Source organism: Buceros rhinoceros, unplaced genomic scaffold (genome assembly GCF_000710305.1).
Source record: "Buceros rhinoceros silvestris isolate BGI_N320 unplaced genomic scaffold, ASM71030v1 scaffold118, whole genome shotgun sequence".
Lineage (NCBI taxonomy): Eukaryota > Metazoa > Chordata > Aves > Bucerotiformes > Bucerotidae > Buceros > Buceros rhinoceros.
The window spans coordinates 71,354-97,390 of NW_010427211.1; the positions used below are offsets into that span (position 1 = coordinate 71,354).

Here is a 26,037-nt window from a genome sequence, read left to right on the forward strand (position 1 = left end):
CAGACTGATTTACTTTCTTTGCATGTTCAGCAGTGCTCAAGATTTGCTGCTTTTTTATCATCAGCAGCATCAGCATCTTCATGGTTCTTATTTAATGGGTATGCATCTTCAAAATTATTCTTGCAAAGCGTTAATTGACAGAATTATGATCTCCTGAGTGATTTTTTTCCTCTAAAATACTGGATTATAGGAGTCAGAGAAACGGCACTACAGGGTGTAGTGCCTTTATTATTTTTTTTAATGTCACCAGAAGTGTGAAAAATTTTATTTTGAGTCACTTCTGTTGTGCATTTAATTTTTTCTTTAACGTAATTATCCCAGATTTACATTTTTATGTAGTTTTAGAAACAGAAGGCTTGAGTCTCTGATTTAAACCTATTCCACAGGAATATCAATGTAATTTTTAAAAAAAATAAAATGTACCCGAGTGTAGCCTAAAGACACCAGGTATTTGGAGAATAAAGATCAAGCTGTATTTCGTTGTTTTCCATTTGAGTATATCCATTGTAACAAACTCACGTACTTAGTAGTACAGGTATAATTACAGAATTACTTGAAATTGTCTTACGAAAATGTGCAGGCAAAACTGTATACTGAGCAAAACACGGGCTAATATAAGCCTCCTGTGCTAAAATTAGTTTACAAAAGACATGTCTTAACATGTGATTTTCTTAGTTTAGAAAAATAAAAACTGTGCTGTGTATCCCAAATCTGTCTGCAGTGTTTAATTTATTAATATTATGTTGATACTTTACCTCTTGACATTAACAAAATTATTTCTGTTTTTGAAATGCCAGGCTTGGTGCTTGGTCAGAAATCTGTGCACTTAAATGATAAGTAGTAACTCCAGCTCAGTGCTACTGCATAACATGGTTCAAAGGATGTAAAACTTGTTCACATCGGAATAGGTTTCAAAGCTGAAGACAAGGAAATAAAGGAAGTAAAATATGTCCCTCTTCCCTCAGAGAAAAAAGCCAGAAGCTATTCATTATCATGTTCTGTAAATGTTGTTTACTTCATTGGTGTCAACTGTTTTGCTTTGTCTTTATCTGGTTCCTGTTTACATATCAAACAGTGCTAAGTGCAAGGCAGCTTTTCCTCACTAAGCAGAATACATTGTCCTCTCTTATTCATATGAGAGATCTAAAGAAATAAAAATGTTTGTGTCATTTCTTATTCTGTGACTTTGTAAATATATTAGAGAACAGTGGAATTCATTTTTGAAAGGTAGCATATTGGTTTTATACATTTAATACCCTTCATCCTAGCAGTTTTGAAAAAAATTTTAAAAACAGATGTAAAGCTGTAAAATCATTCGTTCTCAGTTTAGCAAAACAGTCCTTACGTTCAGTGTTTAGGTAAAGCTGAATTAAGTCTTGGGATGTTAGCAACTAGTCACAGGAGTAACTAATCTTTTAGAAAAATTTAGTGTATTTCATAGAAAGACTTCCACAAATATTTAATCTGAGGGCAGATTATAATTTATAATCTAGTTATAAGAAAACTGGTTTGTAAATAGTTACATTTTGTCAGGAACTAAAACATATCTGAGACATTATAATATCCACTTTATCGCAAAGTAAAAATTAACTGATCTGATAATGTTGAATTTCCAGTGACAGCCATTATGCTTAATCAGAGTTACTACCCTGAGCTGGATGGGAAGGAGAGATGGAGCTGCAAAAGCAAAAGCCACACGCTTTTCACATGATTGTGCAGGTACATGGTTCATTGGGCAGCACTAATAAAGGGAAGGAAGGGATTTAGCTTGTTAATCCATGCTTCTTAATATATTGTCACATTAAATGACACCCACAACATGCATATTGATTGTGTTAGAGCTGGAACCTGATTATGAAATACTGCTTCATCCTCCCGTGATGCTGGTTCTCTTGAGAATTTTCTAGCAACAAAGCATCAGTTAATGAGTATTTTGTAATAAGAAAAGTCCAGTTAAAACTGGCTTTGTTTTAGTCTTTATGTTATATAAAGACAGGTAGAGGCAAAAAAACGAGTCTTTTGTGGCTCATTATGGAGTGTAGCAGAGACACCTCTGATGGTGCTGTGCAAAAAGTGCCATAGCTGTGTTAGGATAGGGGTCCTTTTGAGGTAGTTAGGCTTGCTTATTGCTCTTTCTGTACTACACTTAGGTCATATAGGCATAGTTCAGGAACTTTTGTGTAACACTGCATTGCATAGTGGAGGAGTAAATGTATGATAAGGTGAGTTGCCTAGAAATTGTTGTAGGCAATGCTCAGAGCAGCTTGAAGTCTGGGTCTTCAGTACTGTTACTTGTGCTGTCAAACACCTTATCTGTCTGTCTGTCTTTCATAGTGAATCAAAGCTTGACATATGGTTTCAACCTATCAATTCCAGTTGTGCTTCATATTAACATTTATTGTGATACTAAGATTCAACGGAAATCAATGGAATGAAGCACGGTTTTGAAGTTAATTACAAAAAATGTTTTGCTGAATTGGGACAATATACAGTGGTGGAATACATTCATTATTCTACTTCACAGTACATGTAAACCTGGCAAAGAAAAAAGAACAAAAAATCTTTCTCGTTGTAATCGTGGCCTGACTATGATGGTCTGTGTTTGTTTTTAGAACAATTGGTGCAGCATTTTGTAGACACTAGCATTAGGAGGATATTTGTGTACGTTTTTTAATGACACAATTTAGGTCAAGCTGTGATAAAAGCCTTACACTAGAAGTGTATGGATACTTCCAGTCGGCATATCTGAATCCATTCAGATTGTGTCATGCTCTCCCCTAGGATATAAACACAGTTTTTCCTACCCTTTATCGATAAAGCTGCCTGATCAGTCAGCTCATGCAAAGCAAGTGACAAGTGAGATCCATTTCCTGCCTATCACCACAATTACAAAGAATTTGGATAACTTTGTGTGAGGGGAGAGGTATGCAGAAAAATGTATCCATGATGAAGATGATGTTTTGAAACAGCCTGATTTTATGTCTCTGTTCTGAATTTCTTTATCTGGACAGCACAAAATGGTTTTGGAGAATTACTGCGTGACATGTTTTCAATTGATTACAGCGCAATATTAGAAAAACCAGAAGTGTGGATTTTTTCTGTTCTTTAAGTGAGAACAAAAAAGTTCTCGCTTGTATAAATTAATAGGAGGTATCAGGATCTCGGTTTGAATAGCCATTTTGAATTAGTGAATGATTATTATGAGTTTTATTTGTACAGCAATTTTATAAAAGAAATAAGGAATTTATAGAAAAATATCCAGAATTTCTGATTCACAATATGATCTGCAGTGGCTTGTATTGCATAATTAAGTATTGATACAGAGTCCCGTATTTAGCTGTTTATGTTAGTTATTGACCCTTTGCCCCTTCCGTGTGATTTCTTTATCCACTAATATTTCACTCCTTTTAGGAAAATAAATGTGATCAATTTTGCCAGAATAGGAGTTAATACTCCATTTCTCTAGGGATTAGCTAACAGAAATGCTACCAGTAGCAGAGAAATGACATGTGGATAAGTGGACTAGAAGAAGAAAGCATATCGTAAAAGTTGTAATTCCTCAGAGGAACCAGTTACCCTGGTATCACAGAAAAGAACAGGTTATGACATTCAGCTCTTCTCATGCATTTTTTTCTTTTCTTTTTTTTTCCTTTTACCAACTAAAGGAATATACACTGAGAAAATATTTTCCTTTGCCCCTGGTTTGAAAGGGTGGAGATCTGGTCCAACTCTTTGTATCAAGACAGGATCTACTGTGCAAACAGACAGGTTCTTTGACAATCTGTTATAACAGCTACACAAAAGAAAAAGAAACTTAACTGATTCATTAGCTAATGCCAAAACTGCTTTAGCTGCATTTGCATCCATGTTCCCAGTTCTTACCAGGAGGATGATTCAATCATTCCTGAATCTTTAAACTTTTGATTTTCTGCCTCAGGATAATACTTGGAATGAGCAAATTTTCTACAGTGACTTTCAGTCCTATCTTTTTTCCTGCTTTATACAGCAAAAGAACTCTACATCTAATTACAGTAAAATCAAACTCATTTAGTGTATACCTTTACCTTGGAAGCCCACTAGAATAGAAGTTTTGTGATATGTGGGGTTTATGTGTGGTTTTGTGCAAGAAAGGATTATTTTTAGCTATCCTGCTAGACTTATGAATGAATAATTTCATGTGAAAGGTGCAAACCATTTATTGTCTAGATGCAAAATTAAACTAAGTTGAATCAGTTTGGACATGGTGGTGGTGGTCACAGCACGTATTCTGGTGATTATTTTGATACAGCTCACAGGGGTTATCTTCCTAAATTTCAGGAGTTTGGCCCTGTGCCCCAGTTCCTTCTGAAATAACTGATGGAAATCTTCTTGCTTACCAATAGTACTAGTTCTCCATTTTTTTCAAAGATATTTAAAAAATCCTAGAAGAGGTTTTTTCTAAAAAAAAAAAAAAAAAATCTAGAAGAGGTTTTCTTTGGTTTCTACTTCACAGAAGGTGATCAAAATATCTGGATATTTCATTGTGGTAAATTGTTCATATCAGTTTTTCTTAAAATTTAGAATTGATTTCTTTAAAATTTTTCTAAAATTTTCAAAAAGAAGGACTACTTAGAAGCTGATGTCCAAATATTTATTTCCAAGGTGAGGAGACATTTTCCTCCTCATAAAATAATAAGGCTGTGCTATTTTAATTACTAGATAAACTAGTGAAAAGGGTTGCTGACCTAATCAGAGGAGTTACAGTGCTCAAATATTCTATTCTGATTTTGACTCATGCTTTGGTAGGGCTCTGATATTTAATACTGTGCTGCTTTTAGGATACTGTCATCCCTTCAGATTTTAAAAAACATAAATTTCTAAACAAAACTTATTTGTTCTCAGGTATCTTATGGCTCTAAGAATCATGTTCAGTTTTTGTGTTTTAAGGTCAAGGTAGTGTCCCCAGCAAATTGGAAACCTGCCTTTTCTTGGTCTCCCACTCCTCTGGGGGACAAAATTACTGCTTTTATACGGGGTTCAAAATACCCCAAACATATTTGAGAAACAAGTTTTATGTGTTCCATTTATAGCGTCATAGGATAATGCATTTTGGCAGGACTGCAGGAGGTCCCTCGTTCTCCACCTGCTCCAAGCAGTGCCAGCTGTGAGATCAGATGAGGTTGTTCAGAGTTTTGTCCAGTCAAATCTTGAAAACATCTAAGAATGTTTTTGTCTCTGGAGCCTTCTGTTTCCTGGGCTTAACAATCCTCACTCACTCAACAAGCCTCCTACATCATGTCTCCAGCTCCCGCCACTGAGGTGACCCTCCACTGATCTCACCCCACTTTAGTAATGTCTTCTTTGTATTTGTGTGTGCCTGTGTGAGTGTGCGCGTGCACACACAAAGCTGGCTGCAATACATAGATGAGGTCTAACAGGGAGTGCAGGGCAGGTGAAACAACTCTAGCAATGCTCGTGGTGATGCAGCCTTGGATGCTGCTGGCCATTTCTCCTGCCTGGGCTCATTGCTGGCTCCTGCCCAGCTCACTGCCCTCAGGGCTTCCAGGGTCTTTTCTGCAGAGCGGCTCCCCAGCTCATCAGCCTGTGTCATTGCAAGGGTTTATTCCTTCCTGTCTGCAGGACTTTGCAGTTGTCTTTGCTGAATTTCATGGAAGTTCCTGTTGGCCCATTCCTTCAGCTTGTAAAGAGCAGCCCTACCCTCTGGCATATTGGCTCTTCCCCTCAATTTGATGTCCTCAGCAAACATGATAGGAATGCAGTATGAAAATCAAAAAGTGGAAATTATCTTCGTATCTTAGTTTGAGAACGATACCTTCACATTTTGTATCTCCTTGAAATCAGCTCATTTCTCGAAGACCTGTTTCATGCTATTTTTCTCTGTCCCTCAGGTCAGCTGTGTAAAGTAGTGGTATTTCCATATCCATGGTTTTGGGCTCAAAGGACTGTAGCACTTCTCCTCTTTGCAATATCTTTCTTAGTCTTTGTTAGACTACACTTATTGAACTCTTTTGCCCTAAGTCATTTTTCTGATACATTTTCTATTGTTTACCTCTAGATTTTCTCTAGCTGATCCCAATTTCCCTGAAATGGGATGTCCAAAATCACACAGAATACTCCAGATGAAGCTTTACCATGCTAAGTATTTCATGTCTTTAATATTGGCATGTGTAAATAAGGGTCTTACATACGATGATTAATTTTTTTGCAATACCAAAGCATATGACTCGCATTTAGTTCATGGTAATGCTTTTTTGATGATCCGCTGCCTAATCAGCTTTACCCGTGTGGAATCTGTACATTCAATTATCCCTTTGTCTTATTTTAAAGTTGTTTTAAGTTGAATTGTATCTTTATAGTGCTCATTCACATTTGGCTTAATTCCTTGACAAAATGTGCTTTCGTCTGGTCTCTGACATTTTATCTGACCAATACACTTGAATAAATAACCTTATTCAGTCCCTTGCTTCTGTATTTTTCTTTTCGTATTAGAGGTATGTCCTCTCTTTCTAGTCTGAGCACAGCCCAGAAGTAGTACTCCAAGACCTCAAATGGGTAAATTGTTCTGAGTATCAGCAATTAGAAAATTAAGCTTTTTGCCTATAACCAGAGTCTTTTTACTGAAGAGGTTGACTGTGATAAGTGAAGTCATTATTAACACAAACAACATTTATTGCACTGAGTTATCAGCTATAATAAAGTTTCAAGACTAACAACTAATGTTGTATTATGTTTCCCTTATATCAAGCCAGCTATAGCCCAGAAAGCTTTACAACAAAATGTGGATATGTCAGCACTCATCCTCTACCAGGAAAGGAGTCGAGTAGCAAGAACCTAGATGCTAACTTAAAAGCAAAAATCCCTTTTCTTTCACTGGGCTTTATTCTAAATTTTTATATTAGCTTAGAACCACTTAATACTATAATCCCGCCAAGACTTCTCTTACTATTCATGACAGAATATATTTACTTCAGGAAATTCCTGTTAAAAGAAGTGTCCATCTGGCAAAATCACACTTCCTCTTCTTCTCTAATTGCAACCCAACTCTGACTCTCCTGACAAAAAGGCATTTCTGATTTTCCTGATTTGAGTTAGAACAGAACTAACTGTTCAGTGAATTTACTTTCCAGTTCAGTCTCTTCTAAGTGGCGGCACTGTCTGAAGTTAACGGCGTATTTTCACAGACAGTGTCTGCTCCTAGAAGTGATAATGCTTGATGTTTACAGTTACTGCCAGGGGTTGGGGTGCAAAAAGGCTCTGGATTATACTTGCTCCTGTGCAGACCAAGGTCACTGCTAAATCCTGTGTGCCACGGTGGGGGAGCAGTAAGTGAGAGGCCACAACTGCTGGGAGGAGTGGACAGGACAGGACAGGTGACCCTAAACTGACCAACAAGGTGTTCCATCCCATAGACGTTGTATTGGATATAAAGCTGAGGGATCACAAGCGTCAGGCTCTCTTCCTCAGTGGCCGGTGTCTGAGGAGGACTCTGCCCCTTTTACCTTCAATCCCAATCCGTGCAAGTCTGAATCCAGTTCCAGAACCCAGCTCCTGCATCTGGTTCCCATCTGCCACTGAGTCCAACCTGGGCCTTCCCCAGTGTCTGCCCTGCAGCATCAGTGGTGATGGTGACATGATTGCCATCAGGGGGGTTGAGTTCAGTATTGGTTTTGTTTATATCTCTCTATATAGATTTCATTTTATTGTTATTATTTTTATTAAAGCACTTTTAGTTTTCTTTTCCAGTCCATAAGTCTCTCTTCCTCACTCCCTTTCTTTTCCCCTTTGGGAAGGGAGAGGGGTTAATACAGAGCATCTGTCGTTTGTTAAGTGGCCAGCCTAGCCCTAACCATTGACACTGATGAATTGGGTGCAACCTTCTGATCTCAGACAGCTTCACTGTCAGATAGGAGTTGAACCACTGTAAAGAACTAGATATTTCTTACAAAAATGAGCAATAATATATATAGGTATCTGGCATAATGTGGCTGTTATAGAATACTTGAATATTTCAAGTGTCAGATTTAACAACTGCAAAGCCGTTAGGTGTTGGGATAGTGTTTTGGTTATGCCTTATTTACGCTGTTAGCGAAACACCAAGGTTTATAACAATCCTTAGAAGGGCTTGTTACCATAGGGTCCCTGTGGCAAGCTGTGGGATCTCTGTGGACAGAGTTGCGTACCAAGGTCTTTTCTCACTTAACAACTACAAACAATACAGCTTGAATTACTTCGTGATTTTAGTTGTCAAAATATCATTTATTTGTCAACCTTTGTTTGCTAAGGATCAGAAAGGTTTCCTATGTGTCATACATCAAGATTAGATCTTCATTGAAATGCTGATAACCACAGTCTGTAGACTTGGATGACAGTACAGATATATTGAATTCTGACCAGAGTGTGAGGCAGCTTTTCAAGGTTGGGGAATAAATCCAGGGTCAAAACATATTATTTTCTTGCTTTGCTTTGACTGTACTTCAAAATATCAAGAAAACTTATTTTTAAAAGCCTGTGGTGTACTTGAGCTTCCCACAGAAAGAAGGTGAAACTTCCTAAGTGGACTGTTCTAAGCTTTTCTGCCTTGGCATGAGCTAACTGGGAAGTTGCAGCACGCACTTACCTGGGATGTGAAACATAAAGGTTCAATATCCTGCTCGAGATGCTTTGAACTCACTTTGAAATGGACAGCCTGACACACTGAGTGGGGAAGCTCCAGATCTTTTCTGTGGGTCATGCTGACTATGACACGGTAACCAGAAAAAGGGTACTCTATTTCCAGTTAAATCCCCCAATTATCGTATTTTGTTTATTTCTCTCTCTTCACAGAATTTATAAAAGTGTTAAAGTTCTAATAGGAAAGACAGAATAAAAAGACTCTTGCACCTTTTGTAATAATTTTGTGAATCTTACTTTTTATTTCTTTTCATTTTCTTGTAAGAAAATGAAATGATACAGCTTTTTTATGTTGAATAAGGCAGATTACTTCATTTGATATTAAATACTATTGGGTTACAGTTTAAAAGAAAAAAATATGAACTTAAATTCAGTCCAAATCAAGTACTGTTTTGCTGAGTTTTTGGCAGAGCAGTAAACTGATAGTCAAAACTTTTCTCTTTAGTCTCAGTTCCTTGTTATTTCCTTAATCAAGCAGACGATATTACTTTCAAGAAAGTTTTTAACCAGTAGGGTTTTGAAAGAAAGTTCAAAATCTGCATTTGTCACAAAAACTCAGTGTTGTTCAGGTAAGCCAATATTTGTTCCTGTGTATTTATTCTTCATATTTGAGATACATGTACCAAATTATGAACTTTACTGGACATATAATTTGAATAATATGAATTATAATGATGTGTAGCAATTATAATGAGAATGATACAGGTAAGGTAATTGTTGACTTATCTGGGTAGTTAATACATCGAGAATGGAATGTCATAGTAAGTACTTGTTTATATTCTTGGGCACTCCAGTCACAGCCCTAAATGAAAATTTGCACTGTGATATTGTTTGAATGAAGGTTGAAATATTGTATATTGTGATAAGGAAATACATTGAAAAATTAACCCATTGATTTTTTCTTCTAAATAGCGTTTTTTTTCCTTTGAGAGACTAGAATAGATGAGATGATTGCTACAGTGCTGCAAATCAGAACTGTTAGAAGAAAAATCAGAAAGAAAAAGCTATGTTGATAGTCTCTTTTACATTTCTCAATAAGTTGTCTAATGCAGCATTGTGTTTTACTGAAAATCACTATACTAAAATTATTCATCAGTTTATTGTCTTAAGAAAGAACTTTTTTGTGGATCAGTAAGTTTCTTCTTTTTTGAAATAAGCAGTCATTGATCACGTCCTTGAAACATCTTGGTGTGCTGATAAGCTGTCGAGAGAACTGGTCTGATGCAGTTGATGAGTTGGTAGCATTTAAAAAATGGTTAGACAGTCAGAAGAAGTGAGTTAATTATTAGAACTGCATGTGCTGTTTGGGTCATCATTTTTACCAGATATATAAATATAATTTGTCTGAGCAGCTACCTTCAACTAAAAGGCTCAGCTTAAGCCAAAATCTGAGAATCTTTTTCTAAAGCTAAAGTAAGCTAATGTGAACGTGCATTTGTGGAATGAATTTGCACACAGATCTATGCTAGTAAGGCTAATAAAACTATGACACGTGAGTCCACAATTAGTGCACAGGCTGCGTGCACTGGATATTATGGAGCTTCATCTCTGGCTTGCATAGTAGTAGTACCTCTTTCCATAACATTTTCAGCAACAAAAAATTCAGGAGTCACCAGGTCTGGTTCGCATTTGGACATAGACTACCTTGTTGGAATCTTCTGGGAGAATTGAACATACTCTAATAACAGCATAGGTTTTCACAGATATGATGACTATAACATAATAACAGTAACAAAAATCTACATAAAAATAATAAATAAAAGCTCCATGGTAGGTTCTCAGTGGACAACTTAAGCCATTTAATCCCTCTTCATTACTAGCAATATAATTGTATCTAGGCCACTTGAATGTCAAAAGACAAAAATGCACTATAAATGTGAGGAATGCTACATATATTGAAAAAAAGTTTACATTTTATGGAATAGTGATGTATCTGCAATGAAAGAATGTTTCATTATTGTTAGGACTTTTAGACGGTGACTCATCTCTTTCCTCTTTATTTCTGTAGAAGATGTAACAAATAAGAATTTGTTCTGGATTCTGGTTCTTAAGCATAAATAAGTGATAATAATAATATAATACAAAGGGTGCCTCAAGCCCTTTTCATCCTCGGGGACTTTCAGGCAGAAAAGAGGAGGTCCCAGGGAACTGTTTTACAAGCAAAAACTCCCTCATTTACATTTCTCCTTAAATGTTACTGTGTTTCTGAGGTAGAATTAACTTAGTAATAATTAGGAAAATGTGATTCCTTGTACAGCTAATATGTATTATAACTCCACCCTACTACACTGTGTATTGGGGGGGTGGGGGGGAGTTGCATGATATGCAAGTTCCAAGTACTCTATACAATTAATCCATTCTTAATATGCATATACTTTGTATTATAAACATCTAACAGTTGAATGTGCATATCTTCAAAGTAATTTTCAGATTTCATTATTCCTTAAACAGTTTGTAAAATGAGTAGGCCTCATAACATGTTATAAAAGAATTTAATTGCTTTTAGACTGGGGAAACTGATTCTGAATTGAAGTGCACCTTAGAAAATGTCCAACTGCAGTCCTTTCCAAGGGCACCAGCACATCTTCTGATTAAATCTTCAGGAGATTTCTACTTGCAAAGTAAAATTCTCTTCAACAGGCATGTCCCAGCAGATGCTGCACTTTATGGGTGGGTTGGTGGAGCCACAGGCACCTGGTTTGGCTGGTCCCCAGTTTGCTCCGTGTTGTATCAGCAAGAGGTGCTTGTGCTGAAGGCAAGAACTGACACATGTTGGTTCATATCACAGCTCAGCTCTTTCCTGCAAGAGAGTGAACAATCTTGGTCTCTTTGGTATGCCACAGCCTGCTTTGGTGGGTGTCGTTTGTGTTCATGCATCTTTTTGCTACAACAATACCCATTAGCACTTTCACTGTGCTAAAAAGAACTGGTTAAATGGGGTTGCTTGAATAAGAGAAGTATGCACTATTTGCAGGTCAGGAAAGAGTATTCCCTGCTCAATAAACAGACAAAGAGTTATTTAGGGAGAACACCAGTGAGGAGGCTTTTTTTCCAGAAAGATCTATAAGGTTCCAACTCCTTCAACCATTCAACAAGAAGATATTTTGACAGCAGAGTAGCTGCCTCTGTAAATCTCCTAATTATGGATCAAAAATGCCACCAACACACGATGCATAACACTGAACTGGTATAAGTTCACACAGTAGTTTGGAACAGTGGGAAATTTTCTGCTGGATTAACCTTTATATCAGTAGGTTCTATGCCAGACTCAGTATGAGATGTATTCTAGCCTCATTTTGAAACCTGCAGGCAATGTAAAAAACCCGAAAAAACCCCCATGAAGCTGACATATACTTTGTATCATCTGTTCTACCTAATTTGACAGATGCACTATCATTTGTATCTACCTGATTAATTAAATTAATGTTTTTAGTAACTTCAAGGATATGGTCCAGAGCTCTGGCAGTGATGCTTACAGACCCACGTTCTCAAAAGGTTGTGAAGCTTGTTTGTACTTGAGATGTCTGCTGATAGAGTTCTCCTGTTGGTGCAAAAAGTGCTTATGCACTCAGGCAGACATTTTTTTCCCCATCGTTCTTCCTCTGACTACCTCCTGCAGTGACTTATGCCACTATCATTCCAAGAGAAGTCCACGCTGATATATCTGGTATCAATCTGCTAAAAATATGCTCTGCATTTCATCGTGTATACCTCATAAACCTCATTACCAGTTAGAAAACTGCAAATACTAAATCATTCTTCCATGTGTTTCTAAAAGCTACACACGTTCACATAAAAGGCCACCTTTAGAAAAGCTGCCACTCTTACTAGAGCATTGCCAGAGTTTCCATGGTAATAGGTGTTTTATTTTGAAATCCCGTCTCCTCTATAGTGCAATTAGAATAGGATTGTGAACAAGGATTGTCAGAAATTACACCAGTAATGTTCCCCATCTTTATGTGACAGATCATAGACTGAACATTATTAGAGAGCAGAATAATTGTGGCAAATTTTTTGTTGTTGTAACTGTGGTGAAGTGATGAGGGGTGGAGTGTGTGTAAATTGTCCACCTTTGTTGGCGTTGTGATGATGTTACTATGATTTAGGTGTGGGGAATTCTTTTGTTAATGTGAGTGATGTTTGTGAAGATGGCAGGTTGTGTGATGAATGTGTATTTTAGTGATAATGGTAATTTCATGATAGTGATAAAAGAAAACATCTTTTTACATTCTCAGCATGATGTAATTAGAAATCAGATCCCCTAAGATATTCAGACACCCCATTCTTAGTGATTTCAGCTGTATGACAATACATGGATACTTTCAAAAATCTGGACCATAGACATATTACAAGAGGTTCAAAAAGACAAGTCAAAAGACGTTGTAAAGTTTAGATTGCTGCTCTTTTCAATAGTCTATTCTGCTATAGTTTTTGATTATTCTGTTTTATGTTACTGCTTCTTATCCTGGTTCTGTTTTTTCTTTCCTGAGTTATCTGCTGCACTAAATGTCTTTCTCCTAATCATTTTTGAGAAGGTTTGTAAAATTTCCTTTTGCTTCACAGTGTGCAAAGCAGTACAGCTTAAGGGCTGTACACTTACTATTCTGTGTACTTAGTTACTACTTTGTTCTAAGAGATGCTGAGTATACCTATCATCCATTCAGCTGCTAAGGGAGCAAATGATCATCATGGGATCAGGCAGATAAGAGCTGATCTATTCCCTAGCCAGCAGGAGGGGAATTTAAAGCAGTCAGAGTTATCAGAGGATCTCTACAAATCTTCCTTCTGAAGGGGAATCCCTGGTAGTGCAAGAATGGCAAAACTGTCAGTGGTATAAAGTGAATCTGAAGTTTAACTTACTTACAGGGCTAAAGCTGGGAGAGTCTTAAGCAAAAGCTTAAGGAAAGAAATACAGAGAATTCTGTCACTGGTACTGTTCCTTCCAAAGGCTGAGAAAAATCTGTAATGAACCTTTGGTTAGAAGTGCTTATAGCCTCAAAAATTTGATTGTGCATCAGCCTTGTAAATACTATATATGCTGTTTTTCCTCTGTGCAGGTATCTAAGCCAGACCGTTCTGGAAGAGACAATGTTAACAGGCAACTCTCAAAACAGGGAGAAACTAGCCATACTAAAACAAGCTCTAGGCGCTATGGGATTCAACAGTCTGGTAAGTTACACAAGCTTATATTATTTGTGGCTGAAATCACCATATTAGTTACTTAAAGACAGGCCATTAGAAGCTCTCAAGGATAACCTTTTTTGGGAAAAGAAGTGCCTTTCTGTCTTTCTTTTTTTCTGTTGGTTAAGAACTTGCAACAATATACAGTACTAGTTCACTCCAGGGAAATTATTGTAATCACTTTCAATTAGACACAGCACCAACAATGTAAATCTTTTCATTCTTAAAGATTCACAAAACAGCTTCGAGGTGTAATACTCTGAACAATTAAATTACATAGATAAAAAGAAACAATCAAATCCCGTATGACAAAAACCTCGTAAAACCCACAGGTATTTTTTCCTCTTTCTGATTATCTCCCTGTCCCTTTTAATTTTGTGAAAGATACATTCCAAACGCCTTTGTTAGCAGCATGTGAAAAGAAGTAAATACATATTTAGTCAAAATTAGAGCTGGGTAACTTGAAAGAGCTGACTTAACCCCTCAAAAGCAACAAGAAGACAGGTCTGAAGTTTGTCTTTATTTCTATAAAGCTAATCAAGAAGATAATTTTGAAAATTAATCAGTAGGAGGTTCTGGAGCACAGTGATATGATGGGAATTAGAAGAAATGGAGGACTGAGAATAAGAACTCATGTAAACTGTGTATAATTCCCTTCAGGATCCTAGAATATTTACAAACTCTCCATATTTCTTACATATGCATATGCTACCTAGCACACTGTAGCTGGGACACTTCTGCAAAACAGATGCATAAGAAACAGTAGTTCTAGGAGAAGGCAAAAACTTATTTAACCGTACATGATAAAAAAAAAAAACGGAGGGAAAGTTAATGTAACCGTATGCTAGATTATCATAAGAGATGAAAGGTGGGCAACAGTTATAACAAAAAGGGATCAAGGGCTATTGGCAAAAAATATTGTGAGTCCGGTAAAGCTGTTATTTAGGTGTGAGGTAGACTTCTGTGGTGATGGTATGTCAGGTAGTTGTTTGACATACCCTAGTTAAGGTAGTAACAAATGTTCTTTGGTGATATACGCCATCTTTTAATATGAAGAAGAGTGGTGTTTTTTTCATGAATATTTATGGAGCCATGAACAAAATTGAACACATATGGTTATATTTGGCGGAATTATTCCTTACTCTTAGTGGCTCAAGCTCTACACCTGTAGACTTCAGTAGCAAAAGTTCCAGGCATTTCTGCATTTAGCGCAGCGTTCACAGATGGGTGGATCTCTCTAGCTCTTCCATCGACCTTTCTCTTCTGTGGCCCGTAAATAAATGACTGAATGCATAATGGATCATATTTTAAAAGCCTGCAGAAACTGTCTGAGAACAGTTTATGTACAGTATTCTTTTGGATCCAGCACTTTACTTTGCTCAGAGTTCTTGAAAAGAAGTTGCCTCTCAGAAAAGCGTAAAACATGATCAAGGCTTCTCTATATCCAGGCGGTGTTAGAATAATCATTTAGAAGGCTAGAAATCTGTGAGGCTCCAGAGTACTGTGAGCTGATTGCCTATGCTGGAGGTTAGAGGAGAACATGTAGATAAAACATATCTCCTGAATTTTTAACCCATTTCTTCTGAAGTGCCTGGAGAGGTCTGTATGTATTATTCCCTCACCATTTATCCACATTGAATGACAGAGTAGATTATCTTTTTGAAGAACTACATACAAATTCCTTAGCAGTCTTTGATGGTATCTTGCAAAGTATGATAATGCTTATTACTAAATTGTTTTAAAGTAGAGGGAACATGCATCTTAGAGCACAGTGAGAAAGTGTTTGAGAATCTGGAACGTGAACTAAGTTGAGGTCTAACCAAAAGCACCAGCTATCCAGCCTGCTGCAATTCACTGCTGTACAGTAGTCCCCAAACCAGTTCTGAACAAGCTAACAAAGCAAGAAATATGCTGTACTCACCTAAGAGACCTTCTCAAGAAGCAGGGTGTAGCACCGTTCTTTGAATGCCAGGTTAGCATGACAGTTCTGTGTAAAACCCATCTTACTCTAACTTCATCTGTATATATTGCGTCTTTTTAACTTCAGCTTTGGTACTGTGTAATAGAAAAATATACTGTTGCCCTTACATCTGTCTCGTACAGTAAGAGACTGAAGGTCTTGTTTTAAAATGTAGGTTAGAGAATAAAACTTGCTTAAAGAGCATTGGAGGCGCTGTAGTCTATATCCCAGAATGTCCTCTGATGATAGGCGTATTTATCAGAGAAAGGAACAAGAAGAAGAAAAGTTGTTTTTTTTTTACCTATTGCTTTTGAAAGCTGATGAAGAGTTATCCAATCTTTGTTTCAGTGTGTTCTGAATTCATTGGAGTCACCTAAGAATAAAGGGGGTGTATTGGCTATGTATTTAATTTGTAGTGAATTTTTAAATCTTATTCTGCAAATTCCAGTAAGTGAGACTTCTCACTGTCACTTCTACTGTTTCAGTAGAATCAGGTTTCAAATATTATTTTTCAAAAATATTTCAAGAATTATCAATTGACTTTGCTGTGCATAATGCCATGTAATGCTATAGTTGATATCAGGTTTCCTATTTTATAATTTTAAAGGAGCACCATTGTTATATAACTGACCTTAAAAAACACATAAACGTACACAATATTTTCAATGTCTTAGCATTTTTGGCTCATATTTCATGGATTTTTTTTTTTTTTCTTGAATTTAAAAACATTAAACAAACAAACACACAAATTAGTTCTCTTCTTGCTGTGGTAAAAATGAGGCCAGGAAAAATCTAGACCTAAAGATAATTGCTTCACAGCCTGAGAGGCATAGAACTTCACATGCAATCATGGGGGGAAAGTATACAGGTAAGGGATGTTGCTTTTGTTTCTTTCAGACCTTAACTAAATTTTCACTACCAGGAACCTGTTACAATTTAGAGCTAGAAATTTTGTTTATAAAGGCAGTTGGCTGAGGAAAAAACAAACCTTGCTACTCCCAGATACAGCAATTGTCTTGATGGAAATTCTCTATGGAGAAGATACATTTATTTCTTGCAGAAATAGTGTATTCATTAGAGATATTTCAGTAATTTTTATCACATTCAGAAAAACTGTCTTAACTCAGCAGATAATATGATTTACATTAAAACAAAAGAAAAAAGGTAATCTTGGTTTATAGGTTCCAATTTCATTTCTAAATCCAAATTTCCTGTTAATAGTTCACACATGAACACTTTTTAATTTAGCTAATGCCAATGACACAAACTAATAGAATTTGTATTTTTATAAAGCATTTCATTTCACTGGTGTGCCCAACAGATCTCTTCTTTATGTTTAATTCTGCATAAAATGTGCAGGAGGTGGAGAACCTGTTTGTAATTCTCTCAGCAATACTGCATCTTGGAGACATTCGCTTTACGGCTCTGACAGACGCTGAGACAGCATTCGTGTCAGACCTGCAGCTACTGGAACAAGGTCAGTAGGACGTGACCTTGGAACATTGCCTGCCTGGTCCCACAGCAGGACAATTGCGCTGATCGACCAGCAGATGGAAACACAATTCCAGGGAGACAAGAAAAACGACTTCTGAAAATTCATGTTACTGTGGGAAGACAGTGTCCAATTGACTTGGATGTTTTATAAACTAGAATTTTCTTATGGGTTGAAATAAAATGCCTGTATTGCAAATTATCTAATTCAATGGTGTCTTTAATGTTATCATCTGCCAAAAGAAATTGTACAGTGCACTTTTTTGTGTGGTCTTCTTTTAAAAAGCTCTTGCACTTGCTTGTCAACATCTGCACAATTTACATTGAATTGAATTCCTTACATTCAAAATCTATGTCTTAAAAGGGTCTCTTGTTTCCACGCTTTGAAGTTTGCCCTCTTGGTCACTAACAAATCTCCTCAAAGTGGCTTAAGGATACAGAATGTCGATAAGTAGCATACCTTAACCCTAATACCGAGAAAGTCTGCCAAGCCATGGGGAAAGTCCTGAGTAATCTTTAAAGGGGAAAGAAAGCTGTAAAGTAATAGACAGATACATTCAAACTTCACAAAGTGCTGATTATTGTAATCCGATCTTATGTGTTCATTAATTTTGATTACTCCTATGACAGCACTCTTTTCTTTAATGTGTGGGTTCTTTCACTTTTCAAAAATAGCATCTACATGAGAAAATCTGTTATAAAAAATAAAATATGCACTAGAGCACAAATCAGACTTCCTTTAAATTCTCTTTTCATTTCAGTGGCAGGGATGCTACAAGTTTCACCAGATGAGCTTGCTTCAGCCTTAACAACTGATGTTCAGTATTTTAAAGGTAACCTTTTACCAGCTTACATTCTCATAGATCAGATCTGGTGGCATTTTGATCCTTCTGATTTGAGAATTTTAAAAGCAGAAAAATTTCTGTTTCTTATTTCTTGTAAAATTTCTCTCTGATAATATTTAGGATTGTCTGCCATGCAATAAGTCATACTGGGACACTGAATAAGAAATGTCTTTGTAATGTGGAGCAAATCATTTTCACAGTCTGAGACTGACTTGATTAATCTTACAAAAGTGTATCAAGATAACATTAAATATTAATACTAAGAACAACAGGAATGTCCTGAAGAAAACAAATTTTTTTTTAAAAGAATTCTTTTCAGTAAAATGCAAGCTCTGTGTGGTACTCATCATGCAATCACAGAAAAATCTGGGTTGGAAGGGACCTTAAAGACCATCTAGTTCCAAGCCTCCTAACCTGAGCAGGGAAACCTTCCACTAGAGCTCATACTCTTTTCTACTGAAAAAAGTACAAAGGTATGTATGTCCAAACTGAAGATCTTGCGTGTTGACAGTCTTCTCATCTTTCACTGGAGGTTTCAGAAAAAAACCTGACACCATGTATAGGTTTGGCAAGGAAAAGTAACTGTAACTAAAATTACTGTAAGTAAAATTGCTTAAGGCGAGCTATACAACATTTCATCTCCATTTTCTGCTTTCTTTCTTAGGAGACATGATTGTACGGAGGCACACTATAGAGATTGCAGAATTTTACCGGGATCTCTTGGCAAAATCTCTATACGGTCGTTTATTTAGCTTTTTAGTCAACACAATCAACTGCTACCTTCAAAATCAAGATGAGACTGGCAGGTAGGCATGCCGTTACAACCTATTAGGTGTGCCATTATGTGTTCAAATCCAGGACCATAAAAGAACAAAATTCCATCATTTAAAGAATTTTGTGACAGCATGACAGTGATGCCTGGATCATTAAATCACTGATCGTTCTTCAAGTCATCTCCTTGGTAACATACCAGTTTATTTATTTTCTTGTGTAGGGGGATGTAATAGTTTATGCAGTAATCTAGATTGGTGGGTAGAGTTAGTAGCCTTTTAAGTGTTGACGATAGAGAATGAGCTGTCTTTCAAGAGGCAAAAATCTCCTTGGTATGTTTTTATTGTGGAATATACTTGTTCTCTTCCCAAAATTATAACCTTAGCACAGGGTATTAAAACCAGAAATTTGTTCAAAGACCTCAAAATGAATGTTTAAACTTCAGTGAATTAAATGTTCTAAGACAAATATTTATCAGATGCCCTCCTTTAGAGTTTGAAGATACCACAACCTTATTTTTATTCCTATCCTATTTGTAGACCAATTAGTAATAAATCACATTTCTCATCTATAGGCATAGCTAAGAGAAAATGCTACCATGCCAAAGTAACTTTCTGAGCTTAAAAGCTTTCCATCGCTATATATACCACCAGAGCGCGTGGCTTCCTGCTGGAGGCAAAGGAAATTTTGCCAGTTACACAGAATGGTTTTACTTGTCTGTTTCCAGTTGTACACCCCCTCACAATTACAGGCACCTGAACAACCAAGCTACAGGAGCTTTCCAATCCATTTCCTAATTTGAAATACTGTGTTTGTAATAAGGGAGGACAGTGACGTGTGGTCACGTTAAATTCTTACCCATTCATTCCTGGGATTTACGGAACATTGACTTATCTCAGCGCGTGTCTATGACAGACAACAATCCAGCTCAGCTATTCCTAATTACAGTGAGCTCATTCATAATGGTTGTTGAGGAAGAAATCTAGAAGCAGTATATTAAAAATCTAATAAAATTGTTTGAAATAATTTTTCAATGTGTAATTTTGCAATTTTGAAATTTGATATCTCACAGCCTTTCAGAATAGGGTGTTGTGTATCTGTTGTTCGGTAATATAAACTTGCAATTTCTAGGTGTCATAGGATCTTCAAATAATGAAAGTCAAAGCTTTTTGTATATTGTTTACCTGTGGTCTCCTTTTAGTGAAGTCATATATCTCTGAGGTGACTTTGACCTTGTGGAAATACTTCTCAGTGAAACTATTTCTACCTGTGTGTTAACTTGTGATGTTTTAAGTCCTAGCTAGAACAGGGCAGCTGTTTGATGTTCTCAGGAATTTGCAGTAGTTTTATATTATACCTGTACTCGAAGAAGGAGAGTTCTTCATTAAGCCTGGCTAAAGGAAGCTGACCAGCAGTGCTGACATACTAAATTTTAGCAGGCCAAATTCAGCCTCAAGACCCTTTTCAATCTTGAAGCTAAATAAGCTTGTTTTAAGTGAAAATGAATTTGACTGTCCTTAATGGATATTTCAGCCACGTTTGAGTTAGCCATCCTAAGACAAGAAAATTCCTCCCCCACTCCCAGGTGATATTTTTTAGTCCAGCCTAATCATATTGTATAACCTGTAGCAGTAAATCAAGGCATAGCACAGTTCAAGATGCAAGTTGAGTTAATGCAAGACATTCAATGAATCTGTGATTTCTGGTTCAGACTTACTTCATATACATCTGATCAGTTTGATCAAGTAGCAGCATATAGTCCAGTTCGGTGGAGTTTCAATAAAACTCTGCTTAAAGATCCACCGAAGACTTTAACTAACGTGATTAAATAATGCTGATACATTTCCAGCCACACTTCATTCTCCAGTCAGAAACTTAAGAGTTAGTACTTTATCAGATGGGATGACGCCTTCATCATAAACTTGGAATAAGGTTTCTAACTCAGTTCTCTTGTTTTGTTGTGAAGTAGCTTAACTGTACTTCCACCTTCTTTAAGTGAGAATTTATGAAGCAATAAAACCAGATTTATTGACTTAGTAACTTTAAGAGAAATATTTGATCTTGGTATTTTTGAGGAAGCTAGTTACCTGGGTTTAACTTCTATGGTGAAGCTACTTGAGGTTGGTCATTAATAATGATTTATATTTACTATGAAATAGCTTGTGACTGATTTCAGGCAGAATAAAAGTAATGATTGCCATTATATCTAAGGGAAGGGGAGACAATTCTATGAAAAGGTGCAAAGACCAAGCTCTAGAGGTGTGAAGTATAGAATATAAAAGTGCTTCCAGAATCCAGCAGACTCATTACTTTATAATACTATCCAATAAATATAAAGGAAGAGTTTTAATGACAGAGTTAAGTGAGATAGTACACCTTCAGAAATGTTGTTCTCATTCATAAAAGTTACTTATGATTTCGTCTAGTTAGAACTAAATCATAACCATGGATGCTAGTTTGGACTGGTTGTAAGGTACTTTGAGGTTTATTACTTTATTCATCTTGATATTGTTTCGAAGAAATTCACTGGGGAGAAACTTTTTCTGTAATTGGCCTCTAGAATGGGATTAGAAGAAAGCTATTAAAATTTCTCACAGGTGCTTATGATTATTTTTTTAAAATTATTAATATTTATATTTAGTCATTAGTATAATGATTTCCTATTCTACTGATTTTATTATTATAAAAGTCATTTACGTGAACTTCTTCCCAAGACTTAACTCTTCTAAGTTTACTACTGTTCTACTTGCATTCAAATAAGCATGCTGATTTTTTAGTTTTGTAGAAAAAAGAGACTAGAGCATTCAAGGTTGCCTAAATGTGGCATTTCAAGGTACTTGATTGCACATTGGCAAAGTTGAATCTAGCCATCGAAATATTAGTAATAAAATGTCTTAAGATGATGGTTTAAGAACCCCTGGCTCATTCTGCAAGAGGACTTTACAGTTATGGGGATTTAAGAATGCCTGTGAACTCTTGTGAAATACTGTTCCTCATTTCTGATGGAAAGCAAGGTACATAGGTATATGTGCTTGAGAAAATCTTGATATTGTTTTCCCTGCTTGTTGGTAAGTACAAAGTGTGATGTTTTATCAACTAGTTAGTGAAGAGTTTCTCTCTTACGTGGCCTGAAGATGGGGCTAATGCCAATATGCCAGCAGTATTACAGATGAGCCAAGAAAGCTGGCATTCAGTTATACCCTCTGTCTGTATCACCAGGTTAATCATAGGAGATTTCTGCTTCAAACAGAGCATACAGATTATTTACAAACAGGTATTTTCCTAAAGCTTGTGTATTCTGACTGTGTAATCTTCTTCCCAGCAAAATTCAAATATTTCCAGAGAGCAGCAGTGGCAACACTTATTTGGACAAAAGAAAGATCTCAGGAGTCTCATTTACAAACTTCTTAATACACCTAATCTGATTTATAAAATGAGATATTCTGAAATAGAAATCTTCCCAGCTTAAGAATGAAATCAGAACATAAACTAAAACATTTATTTATCTATTACTGAACCCAGTAGAAGGCTGCTGGAAGTGCAGGAAGAACAGAAAGAGATTTCCTGTTCAGAATATAAATCCACAGCATAATGAGAATTATCTCTATATTCGGAGGCAGGGAAATCTTTAAAACCATCAAATAATACAAAACACCTAACTCTGTCTCTATCTGTATCACTCACATCTGGGTAAGGTGATATTAAAAGAAAAATGTCAATTATTGAGCCAGATGACTCAGATGGTGGCCGTGGCTCAGCAAAAATCTCAGAATCTTAAAATCTCAGAGCAATCTCTCTCAAAGCTCTCAGAAACTAGTTTGTTTTAGTAATTGTTTGAGATGAGGAACCTATCCAGTATTCAGCCTCTTCCCTTCAGAACTGTGTTTATGTCAACGGGTGTAATCTGTCCCCTGGGATAACTGAGGGAGTCTTAATTAGGATTCCAAGGGTCCTCATTTGAAGGCTATGTTACATGCTTCATCTAATCCTAGAAATATTTCCTCATTAATCAGTATCAGTTCCAGTTTATCCAGATCAGACATAAGCCTACTGGCTTCCTTCCTCGTTACTGGCAGAAGCTGGAGGAAGAGCATGAAACGTTACATCTGGGTCAAACGAAAAAGCATGTTAGATCATCCTGCCGCAACAGATTCACCTCACTGCTTTATGTAGGCGGATGACAAAAAATGACCATGGGAATCAGCACTATTGATTTTGTAGCTGACAACCATCTAGGATGAAAGAAGAGTGATCAAATAACATCCTATAGGTTTGTCTGAAGCAATGGGTCGGAAGTATTGTAAAGGGAACTCTGTTCACCTTACTAGGAATGGCAAATGGGTCAAGAGCATCTCATGATGAATGCCAAAATGTCTGCTAGTCAGTAGATCATGAGACAGCATGTCTTCTGTATGTGTATTGTTCTGTATTTTAGGTGTTGGCAAGAATTTTTATGTGTTTTTTTTTTACAATGCAGTTGTTAAATGTGTAAGTTCAAAAGGTATTTCTAAGCTATAAGGACATCTTTACAGAGATATCATGCTGAGGAAAAAGGCAAAACTGGACACACTTAACATACTATCAGTCGAAATGCTGTTTTGTAAATCACAAAAATCAAATGAGTTACAATTAACATCAGTTTTTAACTTCACAGCTATGTACTTGTCTAAGAGATAAAAGTGTTCCTTAAATACTGGCAAGTTGCTGTTTTTCTAATTTCTATGCTAGCAAATTTTGTCAAACTTGAAATCAAAGTCTCAGTCCCCACTAAAACTATAATTGTTTTATTTATACATAATAAATATTGAACATCTGAAACATAGTGAGGAGAAGTGTCAGTGATATTTAGGAACCATAAAAGAATAAAGTAAAATAAGGGGATTTTTCGGGAGAAAAAGTGCTCTTTTCTAATATTTGTTCTTTTAGACACTGGTGACATGCCCTTTCATTTGTAAAGAGGGGGATTGTTCACTCTTTATTTTGCCTTGGGAATCTCTGCTATGCTTAATTTAAGGAAAGTAATTTTGCTGGAATTAATATGATTGACAGCTAGCCAAGAAAAACATGTATGGACTCTCCCTCTGAGAATAAAAATGGTATAAATAAGAAGACAAGAAGAGCGAAAAAAACAAAGCAAAGAGATTTGTAGACACATGCTAAACATCTTTCAGTTTTGATGTTATATTGCCTGTTGCTACTTAATTTTCAAAATCTGAGCAATAATTTAATACAGAAAATTTCTATCATGGTTAGTGAGATTTTGCATATAAATTCTACAATGTTTTCACTGCTGTAGAGGATACAGAGCATTGTTCTGTTATACTTGCCCTGTAGGCAAGATCTTGATTATGTAAAACCTCGAGCTCCTTTTGTGTTAGGTGTGCATCTTCTTATAATACAAGTCCAAGATTATCAAGTGGATCTCATAAAAAAAATCGGGATGTCATGTTTTCCTGTCAGCAAATGCATCTCTAGGAAATCAAGAGATTTCTTGGAAATATCACAGTTTTCATAAGGAATGTAATTTGAGGTAGGTAATAGGCTGGCTGCTAAGGCTTTTACCTGGCATTTCAGAAACTAGGGCCAGGCTCCTGTTTTGTCTGATTTGTAATAATAATTCATTTAGTTAGATTGTTTTGGTCTTTTCCTTATGCAAGTGTTTATATATTCCTCGAAAGAAAGTAAGAGAGACTAATCTGACAAAATAACAGTCACAGCACTCAACTGGGATGTAAGCAATCCAGCCTCAAGTCTACTCATTGAATTAGACAGGGGAGGGATAAGCTGTTCCATCTGTGTTAAGTAGCTCTTAATAATTGTGAAATATAATGCAATATTTCAGCTGTTGTGCAATATTACGTAGCAGTTCATGTTTTGACCTCCTATAAGGAAGGCTATAGGGGATGAAAAAATAAAATAAGAATGAAAACTTACTAAGTGTTCCAAAATTCCAAACTACTTTTTTCCCCAAAACTAACTTACATAACATAATGATTCTGGCTTTTCAATATTAGTCTGAGGTAGTTTGTTTTTAAAATGTCTGATTCTTCTTTACAGAAATAGACTGGTTTGTTGAAAACACCCGTCTCTAATCAGGAACTCTTGAGAACGAGGCTTACATTTTAAAACACAATTTAAATTGCACTCATTGGTATAGAGATGGACATGGTGATATATCTTTATGCTTCTTGTTGTAGAAATTCCCTTGGAGGCTAATCGACCTCACAATAACCTCTCCTGCCCAACAAAGTCATTCTAGACTAGATTTATTATGCAGCTCTCTATGTCTGACATTTATGCACGTAGCCAGTCTTGTGACAATCAGTAGTGCATTGAACTAGATTGCCTCAGAAATTAAGAAAAACTTCTTGAGTATTATTTCTTCAGAAGGCTCTGCTTGTCCCTGGGGATAGTTTTTTCTAGCATGTTTTGTAGTACTCAATGTTTTTTATTATTTTACTTTCTTGGTTGTTGTTGTTATATGGGAATTTATTTTCAGGGCTGGATCCTCACATGATTAAATGATAGTGTTTAAAATGACTCTAATAGAACTGTACTGAAGTACTTCAACAGTGGATCACCTTTCCCTCCCTTACATCTATACCCTCATATACACATAAATTTTGACATAGAGGAAACACAGAACATGGAGGAAAAATGTGGAAGGAAAAGTAGGTTTCAGAAACAGCAGGCTGCAGTATTATTTGTATGCATATAAACCCATACATTTACAAATTTTGTTGGCAAAGAGAAAGGAAAACTCATCTGCTTTAGAAAGTGTTGATCTCCTTTTTCAGGGAGCTGAATGATTTTTCCTTTGCTGATTTTTCCCATACTAGAAAGCCATTGGCTACAGTACAGTCTTTCAGCCTGCTGGCAGATCATTTCACTCTGGAGAAAGTCTCACTGCATTCACATAGGCAAACTCCAACAATTTTTTTACTGCAAACCTCTTTTTACATTCTCTGTCTAATGATACTGTGAAGCAAATAAAGCAAAAACCCAGCCTCAGTGAGCCCAGACCTTTCATGCAGAGTCCCAAATCCTTCTAAAGCAGGTACGGGATACCCCAAAACATTACTTTTGCTCCCTGTAGTGACTGTAGTTTCTTCTCCAGAT

General features: G+C 36.4%; 1 protein-coding gene across 1 annotated transcript in view; it reads left to right on the forward strand.

Annotated features, from left to right (window-relative positions):
- The window catches only part of LOC104498398 (unconventional myosin-XVI-like), a gene marked incomplete at both ends in the record, with an annotated part of 142,132 nt that overhangs the window by 70,322 nt on the left and 45,773 nt on the right, over positions 1-26,037 (forward strand). Inside the window, 4 exons of the mRNA XM_010141772.1 lie at positions 13,728-13,839; positions 17,171-17,288; positions 18,064-18,135; positions 18,812-18,953. Coding sequence (XP_010140074.1) covers positions 13,728-13,839; positions 17,171-17,288; positions 18,064-18,135; positions 18,812-18,953 — 444 coding nt within the window. The remainder of the gene's footprint in view (positions 1-13,727; positions 13,840-17,170; positions 17,289-18,063; positions 18,136-18,811; positions 18,954-26,037) is intronic.